The 23,755-nt window shown below is 37.0% G+C and overlaps 2 protein-coding genes across 5 annotated transcripts in view; one reads left to right on the top strand and one right to left on the bottom strand.

Moving 5' to 3' along the window:
- The window catches only part of ANO10 (anoctamin 10), a 76,931-nt gene extending 64,649 nt beyond the window's left edge, over nucleotides 1–12,282 (top strand). For all 4 annotated transcript variants that reach the window (XM_067470219.1, XM_060781856.2, XM_060781854.2 and 1 more), the window contains one exon: nucleotides 11,486–12,282. In XM_067470219.1, coding sequence (XP_067326320.1) covers nucleotides 11,486–11,530 — 45 coding nt within the window. In that variant the 3' untranslated portion in view covers nucleotides 11,531–12,282. The remainder of the gene's footprint in view (nucleotides 1–11,485) is intronic.
- Nucleotides 12,283–18,803: 6,521 nt separating this feature from the next.
- The window catches only part of SNRK (SNF related kinase), a 36,246-nt gene continuing 31,294 nt past the window's right edge, over nucleotides 18,804–23,755 (bottom strand). The window contains exon 7 of the mRNA XM_060781853.2: nucleotides 18,804–23,091. Within this exon, the coding sequence (XP_060637836.2) occupies nucleotides 21,873–23,091 (1,219 nt within the window). The 3' untranslated portion in view covers nucleotides 18,804–21,872. The remainder of the gene's footprint in view (nucleotides 23,092–23,755) is intronic.

Genomic DNA, 23,755 nt, shown 5'->3' with positions numbered 1-23,755 from the left:
GTGAAAATGCACCCTCTGTAATCACATTCCTAATATAGATGCAATGTTTTGGAAGAGGAGAGCCTGATGCAGATGCGACTCTCTACACTTGCCAGAATCCTGATTTTTCCATATTCTGCCTTGGTTAGAGAACTTGCATGAGTAAAATGGACATGTTGTTTTTGTGTGAATGAACAGGAAAGGCTAGTATGCTCATCGAACACTTGAACAGGACTTGCACAAATTAGGGATTTTGAATAATACTATTACTTTATGCAGCCGTGACAGAGGCATAAATGTGTGCCTGTGTAGCAGTTTGGACAGACAGAATCTTCTCTGGTGGTTTCAGTTTTTTGAATTTCACTGCCCACATTAATCTTGCAAGTGGTTGATCTGCCATATAGATTAGGAATGATCAGCACAGGAATTAGATGCCATAATGTGGGTTTTCCTGGTGACGTATTTCAGATTTGGTTAGGCTGTGAAAGAGATTATTGTTGCCTTTGGTTTATATTTAGTTTCCATCTGCATAGGTTTTCCAACCAATATTGCTTGGTAATGTGACAATTGGCTGCTTGCTATTTATTTTTTTATCTTTTCATCACTTTCCAGGGTTTGTCTGCCTTAGAGGCAGCATATTTGCATTTTTATTTACTTTCCTTAGAAACATGCACATGGCAATAAATATTTCCAAGGTGAAGTTAAATTTGGATCCAAGGTTGCTATGAAAAATGCTGCGGCTCTAGGTGATATATTAAAATTCCTCTCTTTGTATATCGCTTGAGGTCCTTGACTCCTTTAACTAGCAAATATGGGAAGCTAGATCCCTAAATGCACAGGTATGGCAACCACGCTACTTTATTACGACCATTTTGGGGGGAAAACCCCCAATATATTTCATCTTCTTTTTTAAAAAGAGTACTTTAAAAACAAGTGGAAAGACGAATAAGTTATTTTCTAACTTGATGTGTTATAATATTGTAATTCTCTTGTGAAATAGTTTTCTTCTCTAAATGATTGTGATAAACATTATAAATACTTCAGCTATTTAAAATAAAGCACGCTATTGTAAGAGCGTTTAACACGATTGTGGCATCATGGTTACTGTATACTTTTTGATGCAGGAAATCACATTTTTCTACATGACACTGTTAGTTGGTCTCCTTTTGGTACAGTTAAAAGAAAGGGATTGCTAACATTTATGTGCCTAAGATGAAGAGCTAGGCTCAAAACCAGTTGGGATCTGTCTCACAGTAAACGTCTTCTTCCATTCATCCATGGAATCACTCTCTTGTCTTTTTTATTATTAGTGATGAAGTCTCTTGCATTGTAGTATGTGCTCTGTTGTGTTCTGTTTATTGTAATGATAAAATACTACAATTGTTTTAGATTTTGGCTTCATCTTTGATACACTGCACATTCTTAATAAATGATCTGATGAGTTCTTCAAAAATATTTAGAGATCTTTTCATCCTGAACTGCAGATGCCCTTCTTCTTTCATGACAATGAACCCCTTTCAAAGCCCAAATACCATAATAGTGCCCCCTTTGTTGAGGACTTTTATGCTCAGATCTGATTTTCTTGATTCTAAACCTCTGTTTAAATGCCAGTATATGAAGACCCAAAGTGTAGACATCCTTACTGCTCTGCTCCTGACACCAAATTGTTTAGTACTGTAGTTTTTTAAGTTGATTGTTCCTAAATAAACCAGTCAATAGTATTGTATGTCCTTCTGCCATAATAATATATAATATAATTCATATTATTTAAAAAGTATGTAATGTAAATGGACACAAAATTCATATACGTGGGTGTTTTCCAAAATATTTTAATTATGTTTGGCACAAACATGGCTCATTTTGTTGAAATAAGTTGATTTAAAAGCATTTAATTCTGGACTGCATTGTGGACGATACTATATAAACAAAATTCTTGCTTCAAACTTAACATACATTTCAAAATAAAGCCCACCAACTTTTCTTCTGTACTGTTTATGAAATGGTTGTTAAATTGGTTGGGTCACTATGTCATGATGCAGCTTGTGTGCTTAATCTGTTTCATACAAATTTTTCTATGAAAGTGCTGGGTCAATACAGTTCATATGCAATCTGATCTAAATGGCCAGTTGAAGAATAAGTGGCATACGTGGGAGACTGATACGGATCTCAAGAGTCCTTTCATCAGTTCATGCATTGAATTAATCTCCTCATAAATGCTTATTCAGAGAGTGCCAGAAGACAGTTCAGGTTGGTTGTCATGGTAGATCGTATTCTTCAGGCTGCCTAGAGCTTTCTTTTTTAAATGAACAGAGGATATGTCCAAGTTTGCCACAAAACAGATAGTGGTTAATGTGGATTTTCTCAACAAAAGTTCCTTTTTCAATATGATTCTTGTTTTCTTCTTTGTTTCATTATGTTCTCATCCAAATGTTTTAAGAGGTCTATGACTGCTCCTCCTTCTGTGTAAAATCGGAGCTGGTCTACTTTTCATTATGAGAACAATCCCAAAGAGAATGAAACTCTTTCAGTTAAGAATTTTGTTAGGGAACTAGCTAACCAAAATTATTAGATGTGCCTTTAAAAAAAACGGATGGAATTTCATGATAAGCATACACATTTGAGCAGAAAAACTACTTATAAAGATTTTTCTGACTTAGATATTGGTGGCTATGTGTATTTATAAAAATCCAAATAAATATTGGGGTTTTGTTAAGTTTAAAGATATTTTACTGTGCCTGAGCCAATAATTTGAATTGTTCATTTTAGGGTATTTCACCAATTGCAGGATTCCATTTGCTTATTTATTAGTATCCTGTTTTACAAATTCTATGTGTTCTTTACAAATAGTTTTTCTTTATGCACAATAGATACATGCATCAGCTCTCAGTGGCAACTTCTCCCTTTACTTTTTCTGGCAGCAAGAGTTTCCAGTCTTGCCTGCCAAATCTTTTTTGTTGGGAAAGGCATGTGCTGAGCTTAAGAGATGAAGTACTGTGAGGAAAAAGCCAAGAGCCATCCTATTGCCACCCCACTGTGGACACAAATTTCTTGGCTGTATTCAGTTTTCTTCTCTGGACTGCAACTATTTAAAGCAGGAGTGAGGGAAGTGCAGCCTATGGGTGGCATATGTTTCCCTGGGGCTGTTTTTGAGGTTTATTAAATACAATTTTTACTTATTAAAATCTTGAAAATTCTTCCTTTGCACTCTGGAGAGCACAGGGGCAATTTTGCCTTGTTTTAAGACTGGATAGCCTTTTTCATAACTGGAAGCAATTTCTGGTTTCTTTCAGGGCCTCTCTCTAAAGCAGCCTGTTTTGTCAGCAACTTGTTCATAGGGGCCCTCAAAGCAGAGGAATTTTGCAAGGAAGGATTTGGGAACTGGATTGTACTTTTTTCCCATTGGGTTTTCTTGGTGTTTTCAGGGAATGTTTGCCTTTGCCTTCCTCTGAGGTTGAGAGAATGTGATTTCTCCAAGGTTATCCAGTGGATTTTAATGGCTGAATGGTGATTTTGACCCTGGTCTGCAGGCATAGTCCAACACTCAAATCAGTACATCACATCAGCTCTCAGAGGAGTCCAGATATCCTAAGCGTACTAAATCTGGTCTGATCTTGGTTGGTTGGGAGACCAGTGAATAACAGAAGAAGCAGTTAGCATAACCATCTCTGAGTATTCCTTGCTATTAAAAAAAACCTGTGAAATTCATGGGATTGCTGTAAGTTGATAGGTGACTTGAAAGTCCACATTCACAGACACAAGAACTTGCCTCTTGTTGGAGACGTGTGATGGGCAATTCAGCATAGCCACACTGATGGTGCATCCCAAACTGCCACAGATTCGGGTAATCTCAGTGCAGATGTTCCATGTTTTGACTGCGCTTCTTTCCTTCTCTTCCTCCCACTTCTTGTGCAAGGCTCACTTTGCTTTGAGCAAACTTTTTAAATACAAGGGCAGAGTTGCATATGCTGGCCTTGTTTCACAGCCTGATATGAAGGTCCTCCTTCTGATGAACGTGGCATCAGAAGGTTAAATTGAATTTTCACACCTGTAGTAAGGACAAAACACTTCATTTGGTTGAAGAAAATATGGAAATGCATACTCCACAGAAAGTACAGTGGGCCCTTGGTATGTGGTGGGGTTTGAATCTAGGACGGACAAACACACAACTGTGGCTACAATAATATATGGGTGCTCGTTATCTACAGTGCCATAGTAATGCTGTCACTTACATAAAATGGAAAAAAGGTTTGCTTTTTCGATTAAAAATATTTTGAAGCTGTGGATAGTTTAATCTGTGGATACAGAATATATGAATATGAATGACCCACTGTAATAATATGTCAGCCTTACAACTAAATCCTTGTAAAATTTGTAACTCAGAAACATTTTTGCTAGATTATTTATTTATGCCAGTTGGTGAATTATGACTAACCTAAAGGAATTAAACACCCACAGATGCACACATATACGTTTTCTCAGTGTTCATCTGGAAACAAATCTTCTTATAAATGAGAGCCTATTCACAAGACTCAATCTAGGTCTTTCTTTGTTTCTTTTTTTCATTCTAAATCAAATAGTGTAAACAGGCCCAGATGCATTTACTTGCAGTAAGTAGGCTGTACTCTGACATAACCCTAGTAGATTTGGCAGTATAAAGTAATGGCGTTTCCAGCTTTGGCTGTGGAGATACTTTGGGATACATCTATTAGCCTTAGTTAGGGTATAACTATTGAAATGAAATCAATGGAGATTATGTAAGTGTCAACTAACAAGTTCAAGTCACTACTTATGTAAATCCATTGATTTCAGTTGGTCTACTTTTTGTTATTCTGTCTTTTCAAATCATTTAAGACCTATGGCATCTGCTATCATAGGGTGTTTCTGTGACAATATTTATTCAAAAGAGGTTTGCCATTGCCTTCCTTTTAGGCTAAAAGTGTGTGATTTTCCCAAGGTCACCAGTGAGTTTCCATGGCAGAATAGCATTCAAATTCTGGTCTTCCAGTGTCCTAGTCCAAAGCACTATGCTATGATGGGTCTACTTTATTTGGAAAATGTTGGATTTAGTCCTATAAGATTGGGAATGATTAAATATGATCTATTAAGACATAGTACCTTATACTAGGTGAAGAAATCCGACAATGAGACATCTGATAGACAAAACATACTAGCCAGGATTGGTTAATTGGATTCTTATATCTCAGGGCCTGGCCTTTCTCTAGGCCTCAGGGCAGAGGGAATAATTCCAGGACAAAAAAGTTGTCCTGCTTTATTTATTTATTTATTTATTTATTTTAAAACAAACAATGTGCTGTTGGCCTCTGTTGCCAGAAGCTGCTTTGGAACAGCTGCTGTAGAGTCCCCAGGAGGTCTGCTTCTGTTCAGAAGCTGCTGAATATAGAGTTGCTGTTTTGTAGCTTTTCCTATTCCATTGTTAATTTCCCCAGTTCTGTTTCCACTTTCCTCACTCTGCCCTAAATAGTTGAAGCTGCAATGTGATTTTCTCTTTCAGTCAAGGGCACACATGGGCTGCACCATTGTTAGCAAAAAGAGTGGTACAAATGTCCTCAGTTCCACTGAGGCATACTATTACCTCCCATCCTTCTCACAACTCTAGGTTAAATATCTTCTTTTCCCCTTCTTACTATCTGTCATACTCCTACTTGTTTGTTTTTGCTCAGTCCAGAACCTGGAAAACTTTATTTCTGACTGAGGGTTGTGGTATAATTCATTAGACTTCGCTTTATCATTTGACAACTACGACAGATGCCTTATGCTAAATGCTCTCATGTGCCTTTACAAATCTTTAGGTTTGAGGTTTTGCCCCCAGATATCTCAGGCTCTTAAGATGCTTCTGATCTGACAATCATAGGTGTGAAGTCTTGGCCTAGTTTTTACCCCTCTGTTTGTTCCCTGTAGTTGGACTGTTCCATTCTGCCAAGTTTTAGAGTAGTAGCTTAGGATCCCCCTGTAGGCCGAGCTCTGTTTGTACAGCCCATTCTGGCTCAGAGCTTGGTAGAAAGACTTTTATTCCATTCTTTTTGGACATAGTTTTTAAGTAGTTAGCCAGAAAGTGTCTGGTCTGGCTTAGCAGTCTGAACAGGCCATCCTTAGCACATATTTGCTTTATAGATTACATAGTACAAATATTTGCCTCATAGATTAGAATACATGCCCCAGAGATCATAGATAATACATGCCACATAGAACACAGATATACATGCCTCAGAGACCAAAGTTTATAGATGTACATGCCAGAGACCTAAGCAGTACATGTCCCAGAGTTTATAGAATACTTACCTCATAGAATATAGTTTTGTTATTTACCTCAGAGTTGTACCTTATACCTGTTCCTTATTATTCTGATTCTATACCATCAAGAATCAAACTGCACCTTTGTATACCTTGTTTTGATTCACCATAATTGTTCAGTAAACTTAATTGGTTGAATTTTGGTCTCGTCTCTAGAGTTTTATTTTGGAGGTATTAAAGTACATATAGGGCATACTGATGGTCACTGGGAAAATAGCCAGACACATATAGTTTTCCCTTAATCTTCCCGGTTGTGCCATCATAATAGGTGATGCAGAATTTCAATTTTGGTGACATGGATCCCAAAAGTCTGTAGTTTAGTTCACCTTTTCAGTGTTTTGTTGAAATGAATACTGGTGGGAACGAGTATATATAGGAGATTGTCAATCATTTACTTTCTATACAAATCTGAATTGAATTCTATAAAAGTCTTTCAAAATTTGTCGTGACATTTGGCAGTAGAGATGTATGCAAAGTACATGTGGGTCACTCTCCTCTGCTGGAAAAGTAGCAACTTGCTTCAGCTAAGTTGGGCATTTGCAGGAGTTTGCAGGATGAAATCTGAACATGTACTTCACTTTAATGAAAAGCAGTGCCATTACAAGCACTTTGCTTTGGTTGCACCATGTAAACATTTATAAATCTTTTTTGTTGAAATACTTTTGCATTAGACAGAAAAAGTTTTTACAGTGAGACACAACATCCATGCATTCAACAAAGGGAAGTAAATGGATGATTCTTTCTAATTCCATTCATTTCTGTGTTTATATTGAATAATGCCTGCAGGTGTTACAGACTCAATACCTTTTTGTATTATGTGCTGTGTCAACACTCAGGTAATAACCCCCTAAAGAATGAAAAATAAACTAAGGTTTCGAGTTTAAAAAGATTTTATTATCACAAACAATTTCTCCTTGAGGTTGTACATGAAAAGCTCAACAGACAGTCCTTTAGTGCTGGGAGCATCCTTAGTAACTTGTTTTTCTTTCCCAACATAAATCATTTATTCAGTAACAGCCAAAAGGAGAGACAAAAAAGTGCCCTGGCACCTCACAACCTAACACAACTAGTCTTCTAGAAATAATTTTCAATAATTGGCCTATCCATAGGTTTGAAACGCCACCACTAAATGAGATTTAATTACATTCTAATCTAATATATATTGAGGCTTGTGATTTCTACCAGAATCCTGTTGCGTGCTGTTGTGTGAAGCATTGCTCAGGAAATACCACCTGCCTTCTAGCACTGGTGTTTGTGTGAGAGATTGCCACTTTTGATGTGTCATGTTCACGAATAGCTGCCCCTCCATGAATTAGCATGGCAATTAACTTTTTACTAACTTTAGATAATTTGTTCATATGTGGGGAAGGGACAGGCATCCTTAAATTTGTCACTTGAAAACAAAAGACAGAGGTTGATGAAGCTCACTTCTCCATAGCATATGTGCTATGAGTGTACACATATAATCTCTTGTGCTGGGTTCTGCCCTTGCACAAATGCTGCAAATACATGTGTACTAGTTTAATGACACCATTGGATTCAGTTCAGATGCTTAATGGGTTAGGAGGGATTGTTAGCCCTACTGTTTTTAGGAAGAGATGGGTAATAAGATTTTGCATGGCAATGACTCTAGAGCCTCTTTTATACTGCCATATAAAATCTAGATTATCTGATTAGAACTGGATTATATGGCAGTGTAGACTCATATAATCCAGTTCAAAGCAGATAATATTTGCTTTGATAATATGGATTATATGGCAGTGTAGAAGAAGCCGAGGTAATAATCCATTTTGAGTTGAAAGAGTCTCTTATTGCTCTTAAATTGAGAAGAACCAATGGGTTGGATTACAGAGGCTAAGAGTCACTGCAGACTGGGGCAGATGGACCAGCCATCTTTGGAAGATAAGGTAGTATATCTATATTGTTTTGTACACCCTAATTTCTGAACAGTACAAGGTTTCTAGGGTCCCAGTGATTACTCCAGTTTACTTCATCTTTTGTAAGGAGGTCAGAAGAAGTTGAAGGCCTTTTATTATGTTTTGATTACAACTAGACAGGTGAGCCTAGGTTGAGGCTGAGAGCTTTTGGATCTGGGGCCAAATGTAACACTTCATTTGCTCTTCAGGTGGCTGTGACCTCTCCTCACAATTATCCCATGCTTGGGTGGATTCTCACCTTGTATATGTTTTCTTTTCCTCATTCTAAAATGTTGAAATACCTTTCCTGAGGATCAGTAAGGGGCAGTATAATCTTTAAGCTAAAATATACAGATATTTTTAGATTCTAGGTAGAGATTCACAGCTTAAACCTGCTCTGAAACTGGATGAAATAAACATCTGTTCCTAACTCCATTATCTGTGTTTGATGCACTGTCTGGCCCATGTTTAATCAATTAAATATATCTGTTTGTTTAGAATAGTACCTGCCATAGACTATTGTATAATAGTGTGTGACTAATTAGGATGTCAGCCAGCCAGCCAGCCATGCTCTTTCAGGATGCTACTTACAAATGTACGTAGCTTGAGCTGTGGTGGGAGTGACCAGCGGTCCCATCAGAAGACATTTGTCTCCTCTTTTCTCTTGCCAAAATGGTGCCTTAGCAGCATGTTAAATGTATAGCCTCATTAATCATTGTATGCATTCAGTTTTGCAATGACAGATCAAAAGGCATTAGAAACCTTGATCACTGCTAGAAATAATAGAATGGAGCAGGCTCTGACTTTTGATACTAAAAAAAAGCTTAGATCTTTTCTCATTACTGCACTAAAGCAGCAGCAAATACATTTTTAAAAATTTATTTAGTGCAATAATATACCCAGAAGCAAGCATACCAATGTTAAAAACAGAAATACTGATAGCATTGCTGAAACTAAGTGGGGTTTTTTTTTTTTTACTTCTGTTGACTCACAAAGAGACCATGGAGAACTTCTGTATCTAACCTCTGCTGAATCCATAAACATGGTTCCAGCTCATCTTAAAGAATAGTAAAAGGTTGAAATAACAGTGAACTTTCTTAGTAAGGTGCCTCATCCAGAATCAGATCATTGGCTGATCTGTTGTCTATACCAGGGAGGGCAAAGGCTACATCTTAGAAGAGGCTGGAAGTCACTTCTGGTTTTTTCAGCTCTTTGTGAGGGACAAGGGAACTGGTTGCCGTGTGTGAAGGTGAAATTTTATGTCTTGGGGGCCTTCAGAAGCATAAGACATTTGGATGTGGAAAATTAATTGAGAAGACTTGGCAGAGGTTGCAAAATCAAGTGGGGTCTATTGTCCACTGCTGGTCTATGCTGAACACCCAGCTAAATGCAGGAATTTTCTTCAGCTCTATTTTACATGCCAAGGATTGAACTTTGGTATTTAAGAGGATTCAAAACATATTCTTTGCCACTGAGGAATGGCTCTTCCCAACAGATCAACACAGAAGGAAAAGCCATTATTATAAAAAGAGGCTTTAAGGAGTCATAATTATAGTATTGTATTTTATATTTGGTGCAACATCACTGCTGTGATATTCTGCATGGCTATAATATAGCATGCTTAGTTTCTAGAATTTGTTCTGAATACAGGCAGCATTGCAAGTAAGAACATAGCTTTTATTTGTGTACATATTTACCATAAATCACAGCACAATAATGTTGAGAGCTAGAGAAGATTGCTCGAGGATAAGTGAATTAGTCCCAGTTTGATGGGTCATAGATTCAACACTACTACTGTATTCTGCCTTTGTCAATGTTTTACAATTAATTAATTTAGCTGCAGCTTTTTTGAGAGAGAAAAAGCACTTGACTAAACGGAGCAGGAAAGGTGCCTAAAGGATAATTTTAATGCTATTATTTACCTCTCAAATATGTTTTCTTTCTGCCACTGTTGCTAGGATCACAGACAAGATAGTACAGATATCAAATTTAATTCATCAAAGGTGAATTAGAAGTGTAGCTTCATAGCACATTATTGTATATTTGTAAACCATGTATGACATTAATATTTTACATTCTAAAGATCAAAACCTTACTCGCTTTTTGGATACAGCCAAGGGGCTTGTCTCCATGCAGAAGTACTTTCTTGACCACTGAAAATTGGTCTGCGTACAAAATGTTCTTTTTCAGGAATGAGAATGGAATATAAGACCATTAGAGCTCTGCTTGATCAGTGCAGAGGTCTGCCTAGTTCATCATTCTGTTTACAGTCAGTTGTCAACAGCATCACAGGCACAACATGAGCACTACAGCACCCTCTTGCTCTCTCATACAAGTGCCTCTGGTTCTCAAGAAGATATATAACCATCCTACATACATGCAGTGGTAGAGATCATTTTTGCAAAGCTCTTCAGATACTTTAATGTTGATTTTGTGTTATCAATCCTTCAATGACTTCAGCTCTGAGTAGTTGACACACTCCTTACTTTCCCTCCAATTCACTATGAGTGTTGCCTTCATTATTTTTAACTCAAGAATGACAGAACTATATGTTCGTGTTGGGGCTGATGTGGACATTTGCATATATACTACTACCATAAGCATATACAAGGTGCAGCTGAAATTGTTTTTTCATGAGCAGTGAAGATTGCAATCCATCCTCCTATCTGGGAGTAAGTTCCATTAAACTACAGTGACCGGATATTGATCCCCTGTTTGAAGGGTCATTGGGTCCATGTCCACTTTAAAGACAGCCAACTATAAGGAGAGAGAACATCAAAGATGTAAAGCTGCCCAACAGTAAAAATTCAAACTGGGCAGACATACAGTCCACTTTGTGAGCTTTCTTATTAACAGTTAATTTGTTCTAAATATGCATTTGCATAAATTAATTAGCATGTGCAGATATTATGCAAAGCTGATGTTGTATTTTGCCCCTTTCTTTCTGTGCATATGTTTATTATTATCGTCATAATGCATAACTAGCCACTCTCTAACTTACAAGTAGACATGTAAGTTACCACACCAACAGAGAACTTGAACTGTAGTGACAGTTCTTCCAAATTGTAATGTTTCCGCCAGCTGTGTGTTTGTTGGGTTGTTGTAGATTTTTCAGGCTATTTGGCCATCTTCTAGAAGCATTCTCCCTGATGTTGTGCCTGAATCTGAGTGTTTGTTCTCTATCAGAATAAAAACTGGAAACTGTTTTTCATTCTAGCTTTAGGTTTGTAATGCTTGCTTAACCTCTCTCATTTTTATACTTTGTTATTTCATTTCAGCAAATGAAAATGGTGACAGAGTCTCTGAAAGGACAAACTCCATAGGACAGCCAAATCAAGCAGCTTCAGAAGAAAAGCATATATAAGTATTAACAGTAAGAAATGTCACCTGAATCTAACACTCCACGCTACAGCATTTTCATATCCTTATTAACCAATAGAAGTCTCATCAAAAGAAATACCTCCACCCCTGCATACCATACAGAATATAGAATCCAGCTGAACCCTGTGCAATATCTGGTTATAGTCTAATGTTACCAACATGAGATTGATATTCCATCAATAAATCAGTATAAGTAATCCCTTAATCCTAAAGTGCACCTAAATGTCTTTAATTTGATGCCGGAGGCAATACAGCTTTATATGCCCTTTGTCATTGAATTTTTAAAAACTTTACATTAGAATATTCGGTAAACTTTTTTGCAGATAGCTTACTAGTAGTTTCCCGCATTTAAGCAATGTTAAATGTGATGCATATATTTTCCCAATAGGACCAATCCATGGCAAATTGAGGCTTCTTTGTCAGTTATAACAAAACGCTTTTGAATTGTATTGGACAATATATTACAATACTTGAAAACTTGTGCACTCCAGTTAGGAATGGGAAAAATCATAATTTGGCATGAAAAGAAGTTCACTCCTCTTGATCCAGTCCTTATGAAATGTACCATTTGAACGCTACTTGTATGGTATTTCTGCTGAGCGTTACATTCACTTTGCCGGGCTGTTAAACAGAGGCTGTTTTAAATTATAATTTCACCTGTTCGGCAAGGAAGACATTAAAACATTTAATCGTTTGTGAAGAGTTTTTTTTTTATTCTGTGTGTATTGGTGGTATGTGATAATAGCCAGAACTCTGTTCTTCACATATGAGCTTTCAGATCGTTGCACAAGAATGTATCCAGCACCATGGCCATTTTAGTGCCTGGTGAAGACAAGGGCACCTTGATACCCTACTGGTATTTTGCAGCCAGGAGGATTCAAAGTATTAACTTTATACAAGATTGTGACTGGTGTCAAACTCTTTGTTTTATAGAAGTCAATATTTGAACTTTACTTTGGTCTTCTTATTTCTGTGGGTTAAGACAAGCAATATTTTCTTGTCATTGTGATGTCAATGCTTACCAAGTCTTCTTCTCTGAGAAACCTATTGAAGTTAGGCAAGACTATCACAACTGTAGCAATAGTTACATTTCTTTTGGTACATGCTAAAGGAAATCCATTGTACACCATGCTGAGAGTCAGCATAGCATTGTGGTTTGGAGACTAGGGCTTTTGAATGTTGACTTTGTCATGGAAATCCACAGGATGACCTTACACAAGCCACACTGTCATAGCTTCAGAGGAAAGCAGTGACAACCCCCCTCTATGATCAAACTAAGCCAAGAAAATCTTACAATAAGTTTCCTATAGGGTCATTATAAGCTGGAAATAGCTTGAAGGCACACAACCACCAGTTAAACTTAACATAGGCATTGGATTTATCCTGCTCCTGTAATTTTAGGTACACAGAGCTGGGAATTGTTTGGGCCAAGGTTTTCATATAGTTACATATGATTGGCGCTTCTTGTGTAGTTTACATCAGCCAGAAATACAAAACCTCAGTTGTTGGGGCCCAGTGCTAATAAGTTAGCATCCTATTTGTTTACAGGTGCATTGGTTCAGTGGTTTGTAGTAATAAACCCTGGTTGGGTCTCATCAAGTCTGCTGTGGTGCCTGCTCCTCAGGGATTATTTTATGGAGGCACTATTTAAACCGGTTGCTTACCATGCAGGAATTCTGTTTTTGCTGGCCAATCCCTGCTTCATGGCAAAATGCTTTCACTAAAGGAGGTTCAACTGTTGTGCACACCATCTTACCTTGAAGAATATATCCAGATTAAGAGTTTAGAGAATTAAGATAGGACTAATGTGAAGGTAGAAAAAATAATGTTCAAACTGGTGTATAGTTGAATACATTTCATCCCCTGCAAAACAACAACAACAACAACAAAAAACACTCTTGCCCCAGAAATAACAGGCTGTAATTAACATTCAGCAAGGGCTGTTATGAAACCCTGCCAAAGTAGAAGCAAAGAGGGGCTGGGGACACTTGAAAATTCAAATGAAGAGTTGTGACTGAAAGTGGTGTGACTTTACCTGTTTCACTCAAAAATGTTCAGGATATGTTTAAAGCCTTAACATTAAGTTAGAATAATTCTTAGTTCAGTTGTAGAGCTGCAACTGAGCAGAGCATGGAAGTATTATGTTTTGGGTGAGGCGGCAGATCCCAGAATCCTTTTTTTTTTCAATTTATGCAAAGTAATTTTTCTAGTCCTGTTCACTTATACTTGCAGAACAAAGAAATACTTAAATAAAGGCATCACTATAAATTGCTTAAATATAACCATCCTTTATGGGTATGTGCTGTCCTATGTTAGTCTTTTAACATTATAAAATATGCTATTTCTTAAGATGCAGGTCATCACTATGAAGAGTGTAAATCTGGCTGTTTGATAGCTTCCATTTTTAGAACTTGAATATTTCCATTAATAAAAGCCTAACAGTCTATAAAGCAAACCTGTTTAGAATTCACAGTAGCTCTTCTGCAAAACCTATGCACAGAAGAGGGCCCGAGCTTCAGTCTATGCATACACCTCACTATAATACTTGTTTAGTAATTTAAACATTAATAAGAAGGCAATTTCCATTCTTGCAGTTCATTTCTTTGCTAAACCTACATCTCTTGCAATACCAGTTTAAAATGGACCCAAATCAGATAAAGCAATCAGGAGAGCAGTCTGGTGTAATGACCTGAGCATTAGATACTAGGTTTAAATTCCCACACAGCCATGAAAGCCCATGATTTTGAGCAGGTCTCAGGGGACAGGCAAATAGCTTCTGAACAAATCTCACAAAGAAAACCCCATGATGGTTACATCTTTGTTGTGGACTGCCACAAAGATAACATCGACTTATGGCAGCCCTGTGAATGGGAGACTGTCAAATCACCCTGTCATCAGCTATTATTGCAGACTCTGGGATGTGGCTTTCTTGATTGAATATTTCCATCTGTAATAGTCTTCTACCTTTCCAAGCATTATGATCTTTTCTAGTGAATCATGGCTTCTCATGATATGTACAACAGTCTCCGTTTTGTCATCTTGGCTTCTAGGGAGAGTTCAGGCTTCATTTACCATAGAACCCATTCATTCGTCTTTTTAGCAGTCCACAATATCCTTAGAACTCTTCTGTAGCAACACATTTCAAACAAGTGTATTTTCTTATCAGCTTTCTTCACTCTTCAGCCTTTACTATCATACATAGAAATTAGAATGGCAAGGACAGTTTTAAATTTAGCATTCAGTGTGTCTTTATCACTTCAAGATCTTGTGAAGTTCTTTCAGTTACCCTTCCAAGTTCCAATCTTCAGATTTCTTGATTGAAGTCTCTATTATGATTAATTTGAGCAAAAACATGAAACATGAAAAAACTATTTCAATGTTTTTAACCATGTGCTTTAAAGTTATGTAAATCCTTTGTTAGCATTATTTTGGTTTTGCTTTCTTAATGTTCACTTGTAAACCTGCCTTTGCACTTTCTTGACTTTCTTCAGTCCCAATTCTTCGCTGTTTTCTGCTCGTTGTATGGTGTCATTTGTATACTGTAAATTGTTGCTCTTCCTTTCTCCACTTTTCATGCCTCTTTCCTTTGAGTCTAATCCTAATTTACATAAGATATGTTTAGCATATGTGTTAAACAGAATGATGAAATAGAGCCTTATTTGCATCTCCTTGTCAAATGGAAACCATTCTATTTTTCTAGTTGCTGTCCTGACTCTTGCCCTGGATATAGATTAGGCATCAGGACAATCCAATATTGTGGCATATCCATTTCTTTTAGAGCAATCCATAGTTTTTTTTCATGATCTACACAATTAAATACTTTTCTATAACCTATAAAGCACAAGCATGATTGTTTTTGAAATGCTTTAATGTGCTCAATTATCCAGAGTATGTTGGCAGTATGATCCCCAGTGCCTCTTCATTTCCTGAACCCAGCTTGGACATCTGGCATTTCTCATTCCAGATATGGTAAAAGTCTCTGTTGTCAATATTTGAACATCACTTACCTTGAATGGGAGATTGCCTGGTGTGCCCCTTTCTTGGGAGGTGTAATTTATATTGTGATAATATAGTGTAATAGTGAAAGATAGGAAGGAAACAGAAGGGGAAAGAATTCAGAAAGCATGGTCTAGTAGTTTGAACCTCAGACTATGACTCTGAGGTTTAGGCAGAGGTCACATTCTCACAGCCTCAGATGAAAACAAAGGCAAATCCTCTTCGAATAAATCTTGACAAGAAAACACTCAGAGGCCCGCCTTAATTCTGAAACGACTTGAAGGCACACAACAACAAACTATACTATACCCAGTCTGAGGGACCATGGCTTTAAAAGTTTGAGGATCCTTGACATAAATGATCAGTTTAAAACCTAAACAGAGGTGAAAGGAACAAATCTATTATGACAATCTTAGGCAAAATTTCATGGTACCAGATACTTTATTCCTTGAATGTAAAAAACTAGTATCTGAAGGATGGCGAATCCACTTCATCATGTAATCTGTTATAACTAAAGAACACACTCCATTATGTGTTGTCTGAATTTACCATTTCCTCACTTTTGAGGAAATGCAGGTTAGTAGTTTGGGCAAGTGAAGGTGAACTACAAGATTTCAAATAACACTTTTTAAATATGTGTGTATTAATGAGGTCAAGACAAATAACTATTGTAGCACAATGCGACATGTTTTTTCTCTCTCAAAGGACCCCCCCCCCCCCCCCCGGATTTCTTCAAATCTGAAGCAACTTCCTATAGAATGACTGACATAGAAAAACCATTGAGCCATTTTCATGTTAGTATGAACACAAGGTACAAATATCTTATTACTTCTAATTACATCTTTAAATTTAAACACACAGTGGAGCTGAGGAGTATCAGGATTTCAGGAGAAGTGATAAAATGTAATCCTTACTTTCCCCCCTGCAGCACTGATAGAAGGCACTTTAAATCTGAATCACCCAGAAGCAAATGTTTTTAAAAAGCACTTTTTCTGCAGAGTAGTATCTAAAAGATCTAGCTTGGGCCTTGGAGGTATTTCTTACTTTCAGAACCCTTAGATTGCATAATTGCTAGTCGTATCTTTAAATACATAAAATCTGTATAAACAGGATTATAGAAAGCAACACTGGGCATTATATTATGTTCTCCAAATGCAGGAGCATTTCCCCACCAGCATTCATTGAGCGTGTTTTGTTCCACATTATTTCTCAGCTTTCTCAACTATTAGGTAGAATTTTTCACATTCACATTTCCACAAACCTGCTCACATGTTTATAGGGTAGATAAAAATTGAGTTTAAAATGTACTATAGTGACAGAATTCAGTTATCTCTCCAAAATAATAAAAAGAATTTTGTATATTTAACTATTTTGATCAAGACATTTTAATGAAGACTGAATTAAGATACTGAAACATTTATACAAAAGCTTGACGCTCTGAATCTCTGAAGGTACAAACTCCAATTTTCCCCATATGTAAACAGGATAGACCTGGCAATGCATGGTGTGTAAGCAACAGACCGGAGTCTTTAAAAATGTTTAAAGTGGGTGCATGTGTGCTCATTGGAATCCTCCTCATTGATATGCCATGCTCAGGTTGGAGGGGGTGCATCATAATTTTCAAAGCATATAAATGTAAACAGAATTAATATCAAATACACCAGCTATTTAGAAGATTTTGAAAATGGGACATATCTACACTTCTATAGCATTGAGCATAAATTCTATTGCTTCACAGAACCTTTTACTTCACTTAAAAAAAACATAGACACATATGAAAAGAAACATGGGGCTCCAGTGTGGTTTTCCTCCATCCATTTCAAATAATCTTGCAGCAGCAAAACATAAAGCGATCCGTATGTATGCAGGCAGTCCCCAAGTTACAAACAAGATAGGTTCTTTAGATTTGTTCTTAAGTTTAATCTTATGTATGTCAGAACATTTTAAAGTGTAACTCCAGCCATATGTATTGTGGAGTTGTTTTGCTGTTCAGAAGATTTCACCTCACTTTCTGTCCGTGTGGTAATTGGATTTTGGAAAAAAAAAAACTTATTGTGGAAATAAGGATTGGTGAGAAAACTTCAATGGAGATACCTTTTCCCCATGGTAACTATTCCAGGACTGAATTTCCCTTACTAGAGGTATATTTATCTCACTTCCTGTAGTCTCGTCGCCATTCTTAACTATTTGTTGCTTTTAAGTTGGATGTTTGTAACTCAGGGACTGCCTGTATGTATGTGTGTGTCCGATATGAGATGCTGCTCATAATTAACACACCCGACAAAACTGAATTTGCACCAGCATGTTGAGAAAGTCTGATCAGTATATTATATAATATAATATACCAACACCCCATATTCCAAACAGATTCTTGGACACTTAGCCACAGCTTACTCTGATGTTTTTTTTTATAAAAATATATATGTTATCTCCCTTCAGCATGTAGACTAGCAGTACTAAATAATTTGAAATCCCTTTGAAGGATTAGAAAGGTGGTTGTGGTAAAGGAGGAAAACCTGCTCATGTGCATATTAATTCCATCCATATGTACTGATATTTTGGACTGAGGCCCAACATTAAAATTACAAGTATAAAATGCATTAATGATAGTGTACTCTGGAAAGAGTGCAAACACAAACACAAGAGTGTGTTCTTTTGCAGCATGTCAAATTAATTATATTTCTCTGTCCATGTGATAAAATATTTTTGATCTGCCTGAATCTAATGAAGCAGGCATTTTAAATTGTTTGACATTGAAAAAGGCTGTTACATACTTCCAAGATTCACAAGTCCTGTTCCTAATTTTAGCCATCTATTCCTGTGGTGGAGGTTTTTCCCAACTGCATTAACAACTTCACTTGATTGGTAATTTAGTTTGCATGCTTTCAATTTCATCTTTGGAGGCTCTACAGAACCCCGCAACAAATACTAAACACTATCATTTGGAGCTTTTGGTGTGAATTGCTGCACAGGCTATACAAAGGGAAGGTTGATTGAGCAATTCTACTCCAACATTTATTATTATTTGCATTCTTTAAAATAAGGCTTTGAATCTACCTTGAGCAGCTTGAGGGCGCAGGAAAGGGAAGAATTCACAAGCATAGATTCTTCTTATGGTTGCACTACTGTGTTACTTGTACTTATTACAATTGAAGCTGATATTTTCAGTGCTGAAAGAGTAGCCATATTTGAGAGTACAGAAAGTTGATATGGAAGTCATTTGTGCACCAATCAAGAGATCATTTTATTAACTGGATTTTGTTTCAGTTGTCACACACCATGTATGTTTATACAATGAAGAAAGCCAAACATCTCTGGAACCAACCGACAAAGATCAACTGGTATTTCTGTACCCTCCTTAACACGTGTAGCTTCTCTACTCTGTTCTGCTTAACTGCACTGCTACTTGTAAAATCTGTGTCAAGATTGTCACATCTTAAATACAGATACGTTGCTAGAGGTACATTATATACAAATACAGAAAAATACAAGACTAGTTGCTTTCCACAATATTAAATTTATATGCTACGGTACTATATGCAACTTGTAAAGACAGATTTAAGGGGTACAAGAAACTGTTACTTGCTCTATAATAGTTTGGTCCAATATATTTCAATGTAGTGGTTATTCTCTCCCTCCTTTTAACATGACAACGTAATACAACATACATCACATGCACAATCATTCACCTGTGAACAAATGGCTAAAAAGACGACACTCAAGCTAACATCTGTACAACCAGAGGTTCACCCAACCATACACAACTAAATAAGGCTATTTTACAGCTATGCAGCATAATGGTCAACACTGCTGTTCTAAAGTGAGCACCATATGTATATATATACATATATATATGTATATACACACGCATACACACGCACACAGATTTGTATACAAAAACAGAGGAAACAAAAAACCCACCCTGGGTTAGTCAAAAGTTGTCATTCCAAGGCTGTACATAATAATGCATGGAAAGAATATTTACAATACTTGAAAACAAAAAGCTGCAACGTTTATTGCCAATGCCCTTTATAAACTTTCTCCTACTTTTTATATAGACGCACAGTTCACTGTCTTCGGTGAACTATCCATATTTCTGGCCCTTTGTAAGATCCCTGCTCAAGAAAATTTCAAGCACATATGTTCCATGGCTTCGCCTACACATGTTCTTATAGCTTGCATGTATCAAATTGGCATAGCATGATACGTTGTTTTTGAACTAAACGGCTAAAGTCATTTAGAAGATAAAGATAAAACTATTTACTAATGCCTTGCTACTTTTGGGAGTTGGAAAGGTATTAAGCCACAACTAGGCTAGATATTCAAATATTTTGCACGAGCCTACTATCTGGAAGTAAGCCTTGCTAAATTTACTGGGACTTGTGTCCAAGGAAATACATCTTTAGCTAAATTTACAAAACATCATCAACAATAAAAGCCAGTGTGAACAACAAAACATGACCAAATGTAACAGTTCTTTGGTGCTCTACAGTCTACGGTGTACATGAAATGCATTCTACTTGACCATTCGCTAGCATTAACGCACTAAGCTATGTAAACTCTGTCAGTCAGTGCCTGTCTGGGTTGTTGCTACATAACACCATTGATTCTTACCAGCATTGTTTTGAAGACCCAGTGCACAGCGCATGTAAAAATAACATTCTAGCCATTCCCCAAATGGGGAATCTGCAATATATTTTACTCTAGATAAAAGTTCACAAAAGTTAGTTCATCTGGTCAACAGTATTCCTTTGTACAGGAAAAAGTGCCAGCACATCCGTCTGCTGGCTTTTCGGTATCAAGGGTTTAAAAAGAAAAGAGCAAATAGTAACAAAAATGTTAAAGGAAATTGATCTTGTGTTATCTGATTTCATTTGGAGAGAGAGTTATGGCAGGGAATTTAAAAAGATATTTTTGTACCTCAAACCAAGGTTGATAGTAACACAATTTCTTGAATTTTGAATTAATTTATTTTTGATACATTTTTATACCTATAGAGTACAGTTACATCATATAATGATAATGCACTCCAATTTAGGTTCTCTGCTTATCTAAGCAGACTGTTTTCTATTCCAATTGCAGCAACAGCTTCTTTTCTTTATAACTTCAGTTAAAATACCTGGTTGATAATTAAAAATAGTTATGCTTTTGAAGCATTTTTAAAGAAACCACTACACCAGAGTAACAGACACTATTTTTGAATGCCCATTCATTTGCTTACATGGTGGTAATGAAAAAGAGGAGTCAAAATGCTAGCTCAGAAAAGAATTCTTAAAGTAGTCGACACTCTGGAAAGTTTCTGTTAATATTGGAAACAGACTGTCAAATGCTAAAGGGCAGGGTGGAAAACAGACTTAGAAGATGCATATTTTGTTAAGTCTTTTAATGTATTTATAATTTACAGGAACTGGGTTCCTCAAATAAATCTCCAACAGCCACACAAATTGGTCCACTAAAGTGGCTTGTATCATACCAAACAATTGCCATGATATACACCAAAATGAATATATTTTCCTTCAGATTGGGAAAAAGTCTGAGCAAATCACTTCATAATCTGACTTCATTATATTGTTTTTAAAAGATTGTCTGCATGGAACAATATTTTTATGGGGAAAAGCTGCCATAAAGATTTTTTTCTTTTTTACAAAACCTTGTCTGTATCAAAGCAAGATCTTCGGTTCAGCCACCATTTCATGCATACTATTAGTTTAAGACAAAGACGTGGGATTAAAAATCATAGTTCAAGACTTCTTAATTTTCAGTGCATTTTTGCTTTGTACAAGCCTTGGAAATCTGAAACCTCTCAAAAGAGTTTTCAGGGTCAAAACATTATTGCTTTGGTTCTGTTGCAAACACACAGAATTATGCCACATCTCACATAGTTTAGGTAACATATAAGATCAGAACAAGACTGTACATTTCACAAAGAAACAAAAGCTCTCTCTCTCTTTAAGTGCAGAATGTGAAACTATTAAGTGCTTCATTTACACTGGATATTTGGACACATGTCTTACTGTAATCCAGATTTTTCTATACTAAAATTGTCAATGTAAAAAAGTTACACAAATTCTGGTTTGATTGGGGGGGGGGGGAGTATTGGCTAGCAGCATGCACAAAATCATGCATTGTCATATCAAGCAAAACTAAATGAAAATGTAATAAATTACTGCTTAAAGCCCGTTTTAAAATATTTAAGACAATTGTAAGGGTTTCAGTGAAATAAAGTATTCACAGCTCTGAAGAGGAAGATTGACGTTATCAAGTAGAACGGGTTTCGTCCAATTATTGTCAAACAACATGACAGCAAGTCGTTTGACCAGAGGTACACAGGAGCCCCTCCTTCGGATTTCGCTGAATATTCACAGATATTGTTTTTTCACACAGAGGTAGTTGTAGCACATTATTTTTCAAGTTCTTGCTTTTTATTCGTTCCAATTCATTTGCAGTGTCTGACATTTGGTCAGAAAAGAATTTTATGCTGCCTAAAGATGAAACTGGATTGACATTTGCAGCGGAACTTATACACATTTTCCACGTTGATTTCTCTTGCACTTTAACACTGGAAAACGAGATGGCGCTTTGTGGATCAATAATATATTTCGTGCTACTGTGAATCTGTGACCCCAAGCAGAGGCTCATCAATTTGAGGCTTTCAACCAGGTCACCTGCACTTCTTGAAGACAACTGCATGGAATTACCAGACCCAGCACACCTGCGGGTAGAACCTGAATTGTTATTCGTGCTTCCCCCAGAGCTACCAGAAGGACTTCCACCCCCTTTACTGTTATCACCGGGGCTGCTTTTGTCGACCCCTCCATTTCCATTGCTTGGTTTTCCTTGTCCACTGCCATCTCCCTGATTGCCAGGTGGGCCTTCACTACTATCCCGTCTGTGCCAGGAATACGTGAAGCCACTGTCTTTATCGAGGCGTCTCCGACTTTCTGAATCATCGTCGCTTGTCTCAGAGCTACTGCAACTTGATCCCCGACCCTGGCTTTTCCTTCTATGATAACGTTTATGCACAGTGCTGGGCGATGCAATATTCATCTTTAGCCTGCTAAGTTTGGGTGGCAAATTCTCATCCATATCAAACTCATCATCAGATTCCCCTTCCTCAAAGATCTGATTAAGGACTGGAGCACTTTTCCGGGAAGTAAGACGGTTTGTAACTGAAGGTTTCCGTCGTAAAACAACTTGAGTTGAAAGGGAAACTGATTTTTTATCTTCTTCATCCTCCTCCTCATCTTCTTCGACTCTAAACAAACACTTCCGACCACTAGTTGTAGGTTTTAGGCTTACTGAGGGAACAACAGAAAGTGCTGGTCCAGCTAAATCAGGAATATCTTCTTTCTTTGCTGAGTCATTAAGTGCTTTACTCCTGTGACCATTAAGAACATTTTCAGCAGTGCGAGCGGGAGACTGAGGAACTGCTCCATGGGACAGAGGAGAAGCTGTCAGGTCATCATCTAGGTCTTGAGGAACATCAATTTTTGTTGGCCATGATTGCCTACAGAAAATTTAAAAGAACAAACAAAACTTAACAAGAAACTGGTAATTGCCATTTCAATGCATCTAAATCGGGACTTCTCAAACCTTTCCCACTTGCAACCCCTTTTGCCCAAGAAATGTTTACATGATTTCAGGTATGTAAAACAGACATAAAAATCAAACGTTTACTGATAATAAACCAGCATTTGCAGACTTATTTTTCTTTTTGTGGAGTGCAGCTGAAGCATTTTCTGAAGAGTCTACTGTAAACACTGCATGTTGTTGCTAACAGATTCGTGTACATGGGTGGAGTTCATAAATCTTTTACTGCTGCCAAAAATTTTATGACCCCAACATTGAGCTAAGGACATTTGGGATCAGGGCCCACATTTAGGAAGTAGTGAACTAAAGGCCAAATAAAAAATGTAAATAAAAAGTTATATAATACAACATGGATTTCTTACCTTGAAAGATAAAATAATTACACTGCATTAAAAATTGACCTAGAATCATATTTCCATGCATTTGCTTAGCTCCAGAGAACTAAACAAATTGTTCCATCAGGCTGCAGAACCATTGTCACTTTGGGCTTAGCTATTTTATCATTCAAATCAATGCTAGACCTCTTATCAAGTGAAGAGATGTTCAAAAGCGTTTTGTGATATGCTATGTAAGGGGAGGGG

This window comes from Anolis sagrei, chromosome 6 (genome assembly GCF_037176765.1).
Source record: "Anolis sagrei isolate rAnoSag1 chromosome 6, rAnoSag1.mat, whole genome shotgun sequence".
Classification (NCBI taxonomy): Eukaryota; Metazoa; Chordata; class Lepidosauria; order Squamata; family Dactyloidae; genus Anolis; species Anolis sagrei.
This window is presented reverse-complemented; position numbering and strand designations above follow the sequence as displayed.